At 40.3% G+C, this 12,868-nt stretch overlaps 1 protein-coding gene across 1 annotated transcript in view; it reads right to left on the bottom strand.

Moving 5' to 3' along the window:
• The window catches only part of Fat4 (FAT atypical cadherin 4), a 157,196-nt gene that overhangs the window by 6,429 nt on the left and 137,899 nt on the right, over positions 1–12,868 (bottom strand). The window contains exons 10-15 of the mRNA XM_048333368.1: positions 12,119–12,223; positions 7,081–7,388; positions 6,130–6,215; positions 4,911–5,090; positions 1,956–2,080; positions 554–771 (exon numbers count right to left, since the gene is read on the bottom strand). Coding sequence (XP_048189325.1) covers positions 554–771; positions 1,956–2,080; positions 4,911–5,090; positions 6,130–6,215; positions 7,081–7,388; positions 12,119–12,223 — 1,022 coding nt within the window. The remainder of the gene's footprint in view (positions 1–553; positions 772–1,955; positions 2,081–4,910; positions 5,091–6,129; positions 6,216–7,080; positions 7,389–12,118; positions 12,224–12,868) is intronic.

Here is a 12,868-nt window from a genome sequence, read left to right as displayed (position 1 = left end):
CTTCAATTCCATAAGTCAGCACTGTATGTTTTTCCTTAGCTTTGCTTAAAACTAGGCTAAGTTCCACTGTTAAAAATTTTTATCAAGTAAATAGACTCCCACAAAGTCCCATCCTGGGGCTTGAACTCATAGCCTCTTGCTCTTAACTTGGTTTTAACCTCAAGCCTAACACTCTACCATCTGAGCCATGTCTCCACTTCTGGCTTTTAGCTGGTCAGTTGGAGATAGGAGTGTCGCGACATTCAAAGCCCAGACTGGCTTTGAACCATGATCCTCAAATCTCAGCCTCCTGAGAAGCTGGGATTCCGGGGGCGAGCCACCAGTGATGCAGCTTTGCCACAAAGCTTGGGCTTCCTACCCAGCATGGGGCTCTGCTGTCAGCCAAGACCAAGTTGTTTCAGAAGCAATTCTTTTAGGTCTCTGTTGCTCTGGCAGATGCATGGAGTCCGCCCTTGGTGCACTCTAAGCACTGGTGAAGGAAAGGCTAGACATTGTAGGAGGTGAGCCACACCACGGGCAGTGCCCCTAAAGTCACCAGGAGCCTCCATCCTACCTTCACGGTGGTGTAATTGCTGCTTTCTTGGATGTGGATTAAAATGCCATTCTCACTTCTTGTCCTGAATTTGACCTCGAGACTCTTCACACCATAGGGCTCGGCGGGGGCCCCGCGCAGGCTCTGCCGCAGCAGGTACTCCCTCTTCTCGCTCTGGCTCATGTGGTAATCTAGGCGCCCCTTGCCTTCTAACGACAAGGCTGTGTCTGCGGTCATAGCTGGGGAGAGTGAGACAGAAACACGAGGTTCATGTATAACCCACTTCTGGCTGCACTTTCAGTTATGAAGCAGGGATGGTGGGGGTGATGTCATCGTTACCTCTATGCCTAGTTATGCTGGACTCCATTCAACCTTACCCCCTCCATTACATGTCCCCTCACCACCCCAAAAGCCACCCCCATTAGATTTCCCTCTATTGGAACACTCTATATACTGACAACAATTAATTAGAAGGACAATAGTAATCATTCAGTATAAATTCAATTGCTGGAAATATGCACTTAACAATTCCTGTGGCTCTTGCCTGTAATCCTAGCTACTCAGGATCAAGGTTCAAAGCCAACCCTGGCAGGAAAGTTCAGGAACTCATGGTAGAGCTGTGGCGCTACGGGTAGAGGGGCAGCTTCTAGCACAAAGCTCTGGGCAGCACCAAATCCTTTAGCTGAAGCCCAGGACAATCACACACTAAAACAGAAACCAGACACTCCCACTGGACTAAGTACTAATAACTTACTTGAAAAAGTTATATATATACATAAGTGTGTGTGAGTATACATATATATTCTTAATGAAGAAAGGCTCATTAGAGCTTATTAATGTAATATACAGCTGGAAACCACAGAATGTCATTTTCCAATGATAGTTTAGATATTATGACAAGAAAATTAGAGCATAAAAGACAAGACTGATGAAACAAGTTATTATTCAAAGTGATTCCAGTTCATTGCAACTTAAAATGGATATCTTGCCTTTCATATATTTTGTGACTATTGTGTACTAGTTTTAACTCAGTATGCAATGATTTAGTCAATATACTTAACTATATATATATATATATATATATATATACCTAAGTATAAGGTAAATATACATATATAATATATCACATGCATTATATATAATCCATATTAGATAAATACACTAGAGAAATAGTCTCAGATGACAGGCACATTATAGCATGGCCTGGACATTCTTTTAAAATTCTGAGCATTCCTACAGATAACACCCAAAGAAAGTAATTATATAGTCATAAAGAGTAAGATTTAGTGGCAGTTCTTTAAGAGGCGTCACTCTTTGTCCCAGTATGTGAGCAGTGGCTGCACGACGCACCGCGAGCTCGAGTCCCGTGGGAGGGCCTCATCCAGCTGGCTGCGAGCTTGCGGTGCGCAGGGCGGGTGCTTACCTTTCTCACAGTGCTTCCCTGCCAGGCCCTCTCGGCAGCGACACTCCTGCCATGACCAGTGGTCCACGCAGACGCCACCATGCTGGCACGGTGCCCGCGTGCAAGCTCCTTCCAGTCTGGGGCATCTAGAAGACGAGCACAGGGAAGAGCCATGAACCACACACAGGAAGGAAGAGGCGACTGAAAGAAGAGAGAGGGCAAACAGGAAAAGTGGAGCTGGGCACCGACGGCTAATGCCTGGAATCGGATCAGGAGGCTGAGACCTGAGAGCCGTGGCTCGAGCCTCTGCATGAAGGCCTGTAGGATTCTATCTCCAGCTAACTACCGAAAAGCTGGGAACACAGCTGTGGATCGAGTGGTAGAGCAGGAGACTTGAGCACAAAAAAGAAAGGCTTAATGACAGCACCTAGGCCCTGAGTTCAAGAACCAGGGCTGGCACGCTTGCGCACACACACAGGAACGTGGGATGAACTTATGCCAGATGCCAGTGGCTCACACCTATAATCCTAGCTACTCAAGCTGAGATCTGAGGATTGCAGTTCAAAGCCAGCCCCAGTAAGAAAGTCAGTGACACTATAATCTCCAATAATCAACTACTCAGAAAAAGCTGTATGTAAGTGGTGCTGTGGTAGAGCGATAGATAGCCTTAAGCAGAGAGACTCAGTGACAGAGCTCAGGGCCTAGTTTCAAGCCACAGAGCCAGAAAAAAGGAAAAAAATAGAAAACAAAGATGAATTTATTAACCTATTTAATTCCCAAGGCTCGGTTACTGAAGTTCAACTTACAACTACATTCAAATCTTGTAAAATAGAGTTTGCTTCATATTAAAGACACAATTAATTTTTTAAATAACTTATAAAGCAATAACAAACCAGGTAGTGATTTCTGTTAAATACATCCCTTGTGGAGGTTTAGACTCAGGGCCTTGAGCTCATATGAATGGCACTCAACAATTTGAACCATGCCTCTTTTTTGTTATTTTGGAAATGGAGTCCCCCCTGGTTTTGAACCATGATCCCTAATGGCTGTGCACTGGCTCGATTTGCTTTCTCCCACTGGGGCTCACCACTGGCACTTAAATAGGGCTTCCAGTTCAGCACTTTGGGGGTTCCTTACAGATGGAGATTTCTGGACTGTTCTTCCTGGGCTACTTCAATTTCAATCCTCTGAATCTCAGCTTCCTAATAGCTAGGATTTACAGGTGTGAGCCACCAGTACCTTGCATAAATTAATTCTTATTAAAACAGCATATCATGGTCAATGAAATCTTTTTTTTTTTTAACCATAATCCAGGGCTCGGAGTTTGATAAGATTTGTGTGTGTGTGTGTGTGTGTGTGTGTGTGTGTGTGTGTGTGTGTGTGTGTGTGTGTGTGCCTGTCCTGTGGTTCCAGCTCAGGGCCTGGGCACTGTTCCTGAGCTTTTATGCTCAAAGCTACTGCTCTCTCACTTGAGTCGCAGCTCCATTTCCAGCTTTTTATAGTTAACTGGAGAGACAGGACTATCACAGACTTTCCTGCCCAGGTTGCTTTGAACCGCAAGCCTCCTAGATCTCAGCCTCCTGAGTGGCTTGAGCCACCAGCATATGGCTAAATAGTTCAACTGGATGACACATCTCCATAAGCTATCTACACAAAGTTTAAAAAGAACACACCTTCATGTTCCAAGTGTTGTTGCAAGCATAAATGTAAAAGCAACAGATACCACACACTTGCCTGTAATCCCAGCTATTCAGGAGGCTGACATTTGAGGATTATGGTTCAAAGCCAGCCCAGACAGGAAAGTCCATGAGACTTAACCGATTAACCACTAGAAAGCCAGAAGCGGAACTGTGGCTCAAGTGGTAGAGTGTAAGCCTTAAGCAAAAAAGCTTAGGGACAGTTGCCTGAACCTTAAATTCAAGACCTACAACAGGCAGGAGGAAACAAAAGTGATAGAAAAAGAGATCCAAGCATTCATGGCATATGTCTTCTTTTCCTATCATGACAGTGAGGAAAAATAAGTAAATAAATGTGTGGCTTATAGAAAAGAGGAACATCTTGTGGAAACTTGAGGATGTGTAAGGGGATTTTTTTTGGGGGGGAGGGGGGTTATGGATCCCCAGAGAAGGAATCGTCTTTATTGATGTGAAGACAAAGTAGAAGGCCTTACTACAGTAAAGTGCTCATTGGAGGCAAAGAAACAGCAAGTGAAGCCCAGGAGTGCACCTGCTGCCCGGAGGAAGACCGGAAGAGGCCTGTGCTTGGAGCTGACTGGGAGCTGACAGGGAGTCGGTGCCAATGTTCAGGGAGGAGAGATGTTAACAGAAAGCCTTGTCAGGTAAGGACTCAGATCTTTCTGTACACCACACAGCACTGCATCTGGAAGCATTCAAAGGGCTGGGAATGTGGCCTAGTGGCAAGAGTGCTGGCCTCGTAAACATCACAATGTGACAATCGTTTTCACCCTCTGACCTAGCTGCTGACCACATTCAGTCTTTACAATGAAGTGCAGTGAGGTCGAGCGTATGTGTGCATGCCTGTATACTTCCATATAGTCCAAACATATCATTACAACTAATACTGCATTTTATGCCAATTAAATCTCAGCTACCAATAAATATTTAAAGCTTTAAACACTTAAAACTGAATCAAAATGTTTCAGGATTTACATGCAACACTTATTAATTTTTTGTGCTACTACTGAATTTGAACTCAGGACCTGGGTGCTGTCCTTGAGCCTTTGTGTTTAAGGCTAGTGCTCTACCATTTGAGCCATAGTTCCACTTCTGGCTTTTTGGTGGTTAATTGGGGATCAGAGTCCCATGGACTTTACTAACTGAAGATGGCTTTGAACTGAAATCCTCAGATCACAGCCTCCTGATTATAGGCACGAGCAACTTCATCGTTTTTGATGCTCAATTACCACACACTTATGCATTTTTTTCCTTTAAAACATTAGACACGATGTCTCCTTACTGGTCTAGGAGGCCGTGGGCGGCCAAGGCCTGGCTGGGCTCCAGAGGCCTTCCATTGACAGCAAACTCCATGATGCAGCCCACAAAGTCGTGGCTCTCCACGTGCCCAGGCCTCTGCAGGACGGGCTCCAGCGAGCGGAGGCCGCCCACAGTCACGCGGTTCGGCTGCACATCCAGGGTCCTGAGTGAGAAAGAGAGGAGTCCATGACAACTGAGCAGATTATGACGAAACAACGCATTTCCAAAGGATGAGTGTGCCACGGCGCGCTGGTGGCTCACAGCCATTATCCTAGCAACCCAGAAAGCTGGGGTCTGAGAATTGCGGTTCAAAGCCAGCCTGGACGGAAAAGGTCATGGGACTCATCTCCAATTAACCACTAAAAAGCCAATAGCAGGTTTGACATGTGTCACCATGTTGAATTGGCAAGAATTAGCTAGTAGTGTGTTGTCAGTGAGAAGGGCAAAGGCCCTGTGCACACCCAACAGAGAACACAGGGAGGCCGGTGTTCACTATCACCTCCATCTTACCTAACACTCCTCCATCACTGCTCCTATTTGAGTCACCGTGTGTGCACATGTGTGTACAGGTTGTGGGGGGGGGCACGTGCATGAGTGCGAGCACGTATGTATGTGTGTGTTGGTACTAGGGCTTGAACTTGGGGCTTCTGGGTCACACTTATTTGCTCATTCTGGGACTCTACCACTTGAGCCGCACCTCCACTTCTGGCTTTTTGGGTGGCTAGTTGGAGATGAGTCTCTCTGGCTTCCCTGCCAGGGCTGGTTTGAAAGCTTTCTCCTTAGATAGTGGCCTGCCCGCATAGCTGGGATTCCAGGCGTGGCCTCCAGTGGGGGGCTCCCGCTATTGTTTGGATAAGCTAACACTGTGTATCAGCTCCTGGTGTCTTTAAATTAAGACAAAAACGGATATTAATTGTCGCACAACCTTGTAGAGAACGTGTTTAAAAGACTTAGCACCGTGACCCACCCTGCGCTCAGCACTCATTTTATTTCACTTGACTCATCTCATCTCTGTGCTAAATGCACAATAGTAACACTGAATTACAGTAGTAACTATTTTCACTGACAACAAGAAAATTCCTTTGAGGAGATTGAATTATCTTTCCTACTTATGTAATAGTTAGAATAATATGGTTACTTAATAAGGTATGTGATTTTAAATTTGAAGTAAGAATAAAGTTGAAAGTGTGAGTCTCACGCACCAGTCATCAGAGACGGCCACGTTGCTGACGGTGCAGTACCCTGGATCCTGGTTCTCCGAGCAGGAGTCCACAGTTAAGGAGGCAGCCTGGGGAAAGAGAAGGACATCGTCACCAGGGTTCCCTGGAGCCTTTCCAGCTGGCTCTGCCCAGAACTCACTTCTAGTTCTATTTACCTGCGCTTGAACTCGGGGCATCACCCTCTTACTCCCTCTCACTCCCTCTCAGCTGGTAGTCCACACCTCCGGTCCAGCTTTTTGCTGGAGATGGAGTATCGTAGACTTTTCTATCTGGGCTAGCCTGGAACTGTGAGCTTCAGATCTCAGTATCTTGAGTAGTTAGGATAACAGGATTACAGGAAGCCAGCCCCTGGCTATTCTTTTTTGTGTGTTTTTTTAAGTTTTGAGATGCAACTAAATCCCTGAATTCATGATTTATTCAAATAGTCACTCATTGTCATTCAATCTTCAGGATCAAATGTTACTGTCTAAATTTTCTACTACTTCCAATTTTAACTGAGAAATTTCTCTCCTGTATATGACTTAAAAGTTTTGAGCAATGATTTTGCCAGTTTTGAACCAAACTTTTGTTTTGAATTGTAGGGAGAAAATCTCAAAACAACAACCATGGACTCAGAATCCCATAGGAACCTTCTCTGGATATTTTTTCTCTAGCCTGGCTTCAAACCATGATCTTGCAGATCTCAGCCTCATGAGTAGCTGAGATCACAGTGGTGAGCCACCGGTGCCCAATACTTTTTACTCATTTGGGGCACAGGTGACATAAGCAAAACAAAAGTATTACTTGCAAGTCTTTATTTGAAGTTTATAATTCCATTCATTAAATAATAAGTATAATTCCATTCAACTTGTAGGTTCTTCTATACTTTATTTAAAGGATGAATTTAGCAGATACACAACAATAAGATGAGTTTATTGTAAAGTGAAATCTTACCATTCCTGCTCTCCGGGCAATAACAGTGTGAAATTGTCCATCAGACACCTTCTTCATGGTGGTGAGCTTATAAGTGCCACTGCCTAGGTTATACGAGAACCGTAGTCTTTCCTCAGCGATTTCAAGGGCCAGGAACTCAGCCCTCTCTCCAGTCTGGTTGTCATAGTTGTAAAGCAATAATGCATGACTTTTGATAGTGGCAAATTTGACATAAATATAGTTGTTATTGGGATCCAAGCTTGGAAACTCCATGTATGACAATTCCTCAAAGCCGTAACTGTTCAGCTCACAGTGCTTGCCGAAGACACCTGCCCAGAAGAAACCACAAATCCACACACTAAATTCAGACATGTTTTAGTAAATTATTGTGTCAAATATGTTAATGTTTTGCAATAGTGAAACACGCTAGTGACTATTGTCTATTACCCCTGCCCTCCCCCCGAAGAAGTACTATTTGAACTAAATTTGATGTAGAATAAATTCTCTCTGAAGCCTAAGCCAGATAAGATAAACTTTCATGTAGTCAGATAAAATTTTAAATCTGTTCCAGTTTTTACAAGTGAGGGCTTTGTGTCATGGAACATGTCTAAAGTGATTTTTGTCCTTGCAAAAAATTTCAAAATTAGTTTGTGTTTGTAAGCTGGTATATGGTAGTGTCGACCAAGATACTTTCTTTATAGTATATAGTGCTTAAAAACAATTTTACTGCAATTGATGATGTTAAATAAAATCAGGCCCCATATGAAGGGTATTTTTATGGGTCACAGAATAAGGGGAAGGAATTATTAGTCTTACTTTCCATCTCTTGTTTTATGCTCTCTTTCGGAATCATTTGCAACAAGATAGTTTTAAATATAACTTTAAAAATAACTTTGTTTGTTGTTTGTATGTGTATGTGAAAACCTTTATATTTGTGCTGATCTTTTTTTACAACATGAAGAATTTGTTTTATTGCTATTATAATGCTTTGCCAAAAATCCTTTTTCAATAAATATTAGGAGACTACATACAGCAAATGATTAGAAAATTAACCCACAAGAATAGAGCTGAATTCTTATTCATTTTCAAAAGGTTCTATTCCTTTATTTTGTAAATGCACTAATTTTAAAATCAAAGGAATTATTCAGCTCAAAGGAATCATTGTATTATATAACAAAGTATTCAAAATTTGTCTGTTTTCCATGGGGAAAAGAGAAAAAAAATGAAGCCCAATATTCGTATGTGGTCTACTAGCATTGACTCTATACATTTTATATCCAAACACTTTCTTAAGTAGCCTATATGCCACTGTAAGAGCTGGCATCATTTATTTATAATTTTCTATCCAGGATAAGATCATATTCATATTCATTACAAATAATTAATTCATATCCATCAATTTATCTGCATCTACCTATCTAAAGCTTAGTATCTTAATCTTTAATTTCAGTTCAAAGAAATATGAAATACATTATATAGTACAAATATATTTGTAAATCATAATTTCATATTTATCATAAAATATTTATATTTCATATATAATTTATAAAAGCTCAGTAAAATTATCATGGTTATTTAAATTATATATTACATCCTACATTCAGGAGCAGTAACCGAAGTTAAAGAAAAGGAAAGATAAAGTATATGACTTAAATAGATTATTGGAAAAAATGCTGTGCTATGGATTTCTTTAAGTCTCTTCTAATTGAGTTGCAATCTGTCCACTAAACAACTGAATATAAATATATGTACAAAGCATATGGATACTGCAGAGATGCTTTACATTACTATTCAATTTGATATGTATTTTAAATATAAAAATATAGGGTTTCTTTAAGGGGTTTTTATTATTGTTTCTATAGAAAAGTTGATACTTGCTTTTAAAAGTATTAAGAAGTTTTATTATTGTTTCTAGATATAATTTGTTTTTTGCCTTTAAGTATATTGATAACATTTAATGAGATCTTTTAAATGGGATGGTATGAAATAATACTAGAATGAAGGTCAAGGGAAATTATAAATGTGCTCTAAGAAGGACAATTTTCTTTATTAGAGTCATTTATAAGCATACAACACTTAATGATTATGTATATATGCACACTCATATGTTGTATGCTGTTGTGTGCATACACATAACAAATGCCATATATAATTCATAACTATGCAGTATCTCTTATGAAAGTAATTTTATATAAAGTACACAATGTGAATATACACATACAGTATTTGTGCTTATGTATAATATGTATTTGGCAATGCAATTATAAGAACTGATGATTACATAGACTCAGCTCTCCCTGTAAAGTCTGAAGCACATTGCTTTTTCTAAAATATTTTTTAAAACATCTAAGCCACTACAAATACTTTTCACATCCAAAGAGCAAATCTTTTAGTGATGGAAAGGTAAACAGAGCAATTTTTTCCCATCTCAGAAATACCAGTTAAAATACAGTTTTATGAGCTGTCTGGGTAACGACCACAGCCCTTTCAGGCATTCTACCCGCTCTTCTTAGTCCTATGGTTCACCCACATTAGATTTGTTCTTTTTAATGTAGTCTTTGCAGTCTCAGATTAAAACTTGGTATTTCGGGTGTTTGTTCTCTTTCCTAGCTTGGCAGCTCACAATGTCTGAATTCAAGTAATGCCACAGGGGTTTGCTTTTGCCACTGGCAGATAGAGGGGAGAAATCAAAGTGGGCATGAGCTGTCGGTGTCCACTTTAAATTAGAGGGGGTGGTTTCTGTGCCCCTGGAGTGATGGACAATGAGGGGGGTGGGGTGTCTAGCAGTGAGGAAAATGACATTTATTTTCCTTTTGGCATATCTTGTACTAGCAAATAAGCATTTGTATTTGGCAGTCCTGGGGTTTGAACTTAGGGCTCTATGTTTGCTAGAAATGTGGCCTCTTCCTTGAGCCAGACCCAAGCAATTTTTGAGTTAGTTATTTTTTTTTTTCAGATAGGGTCATGTACTATTTGCTTGGGCTGACTTCTAACTTCAATCCTTCTACCTAAAACTTCCCAGTGGCTGTGATTTTAGACACATGCCATCTCGCTGAGCTTGCTGGCTGAGAAGGTGTCTCACTAACATTTTTCCTATGCTACCCTTCCCATCTGCACCTCCTGAGTAGCTGAGACTACAGGTGTGAATCATTCCCTTGGCTTTATAAACATTTAGGATGAGACTCAATTTAAATTTATAAGGAGGGTTTCATGGATATTATTTTTGGCTGCAAATATTAAGATCTAGTCATCATATCATCTTAAGGAATTTGTATGATAATTCCATTATTTTGACTTTGGGTAAATCCATTAGTTTCTGTGCCTCAGAATCATTGTAATATGAATTTGGTCCACAATTACCAATAGGTAGACAAGAGTCATAGTTTTTTTTAAAAAAAAAATAAGTAGCTGTATTTTATTAGTTACTACAAGCTGGTGTTATAATATTTTTAACCAAAATAAATGTGCTTCACTGGTCAGGTCTTATTACCATGGTAAAATGTACAATGAAAGAGAAGAACATGGGTCACATGGAGATGTCTGATGGCTGTGTGTGGTGAGGAGAAACAGCTTTCAGTCAGTGGAATCAGCACAAATTCACGGAATCGTGGTGCTGCTGAGACTAAAGCTGTTCTTGCAGCCTAGTAAGATTTGGTGAAAACCTGGAAAAATAATCCTTTATTTCATTCCACAAAGATGACTCAATGTTTATTTGGGTAAAATTCTCTTTAACAAGTCTTCTTCAAGAGAGCACATTAGTCAAAACGTGTGCGTGTGTGTGCATGTGTGTGTGTTTGCTCGTGTGCACTTTAACGTGGGACCTTGAGCTCTTGCGTGGCTAGTTTGCTCAAGGTTGGTGTTCTACCATTTGAGCCATACCTCTACTTTCAGATTCTGGCTGGTTAATTGGAACTAAGAGTCTCATAGATGTTTCTGCCAGGGTTGGCTTTGAACCTCCTCATTTCTGAGACTCCTAAGTAGCTAGGATTACAGACAGGAGGCACCAGTGCCTGACAGCATTCTGAATCTTTCCTAGTTATGCCAATTATCTAAGAAGAACCTCCCATGAAAAATGCATGTCAAGTCACTAAACCCTTGTAAGATGTGTAATTTAATTAATGTAAGAAGGAATAAAGAACAATTTCAGCTGTTTTTAGAGATGTCACAAAGTCTCAGAGGAATTTTCCATGAATAAGTTCTTGACTAAAAACAAATATCTGTATATCTTTGAAGAACAATGTTCCCAAACACAAATGGCACTCAATTTTCTTGAATTTTTTGTTTTCTGGTAATAGTGGAAGCAAAATATCCAATAGTATTTTTGAAGTGCTAAACATTTAAGATTTTATTTTGTTATAATCACCTGTGTAAAATGGTATCTTCTTAATTACTGATGGTAATAAGGAAACAAAGCTGTTGACCTGTGTGTCAAAATACCTTCTTTATTTGTGCTTGAACTCAAGACCTCACCCTCTCCCTGGACTTTTTCTCTCAAGGCTGGTGCCCTACCCCTTGAGCGAGAGCTCCACTTCCAGCTTTCTGCTAGTTCATTGGAAATGAGTCTCACAGGTTGGTCTGCCTGGTCTAGCTTTGAACCTTACTCCTTGGATCTCAGGTTCCTGAGTGGCTGGGATTACAGATGTGAGCCACCAGACATTGCTAGATGAATATTTTATTTCCCCCCCACATTTTTAGCATCAATTATTTGTACAAGGGATTTTTTTTTTATTTTGACATGTTCCTCTATGTATCTAATGTATCTTAATCAGGTTCTTCCCCTGAACCACGATCCCACTCCTCCCCCCCATCCCCCATCCCCCCCCCCACACCCCCCCCCCCCCGGCCCCAGTCACATGTCCATCCTTCCCTCCTCAAACAATCTCAACAATTTTCCCTGTTCCATTAAAACGCAAATGCTAACTGGGAGAGAGCAGGGGAAGGGGTGAAACTACCCCAAAGGAAATGTACTCTTTACCTGACTTATGTAACTATAACCCCTTTGTAATAATAATTAAAAACTTAAATTAATATATATATTTAAAAAACAAATTGTACTCACCAAATGGACAGTGGCAGTAGTATGTATCCATGCCACTTTGGCAAGAGCCACCATTGAAGCACGGATTGCATTCACAATAATTGACTGATGACTCACACATTTTCCCTAAAATACATTATATTTGTTGTTTGTTTTTTTAAAGAAAAGCACTTATACATAAATAAATTAACATGATCACAATGTAACTCTATGTAAAACCCTAATCTGAGAGAAAGGAAACATAAGAACATTTTACTTGACATGAGGAAATCAAAATAATAATTCAGACATCAGAAATTTATTTGGTTGATGTTTGAAATATGTGCATCATATTTACAAAATAATATATAGCAACATCTTGGGAAATGATCATTTCACGAAAGTGACATAGTGAATATATTTAAATAGTTTCACTGAATTTATTGGTGTTCTAGCATCTTTTATACTATATACTGGGTAGATTTCATTGAGTTGACTTTTTCAAAGGTAAGAAGAAATATTATTTAGCTAGCCAAATTATATTTTTCCTCTCCTCTCAAGCGCTGTCACTTATCTAAGCCCTGTTGGAAGCAGAATGAATAAAAAGGAAGCACAGGAAACATACATTGAAATGTTTGTTAATTTCCTTATTGTGAGCTAACTATAGTTTGCCTTTCTCTGAAATTATACTTAGAGATTATATTTTCCAGTATGTAAAGACTTTTCTTACAGTTCATCGTGTGTGCGTGTGTGTGTGTGTGTGTGTGTGTGTGTGTGTGTGTGTATGTGCCT

The sequence above is a fragment of the Perognathus longimembris genome, chromosome 24 (genome assembly GCF_023159225.1).
Source record: "Perognathus longimembris pacificus isolate PPM17 chromosome 24, ASM2315922v1, whole genome shotgun sequence".
NCBI classification, from domain to species: Eukaryota; Metazoa; Chordata; class Mammalia; order Rodentia; family Heteromyidae; genus Perognathus; species Perognathus longimembris.
Note: the sequence above shows the minus strand (reverse complement) of the source record. Positions and strands in the feature narration are given on the sequence as shown.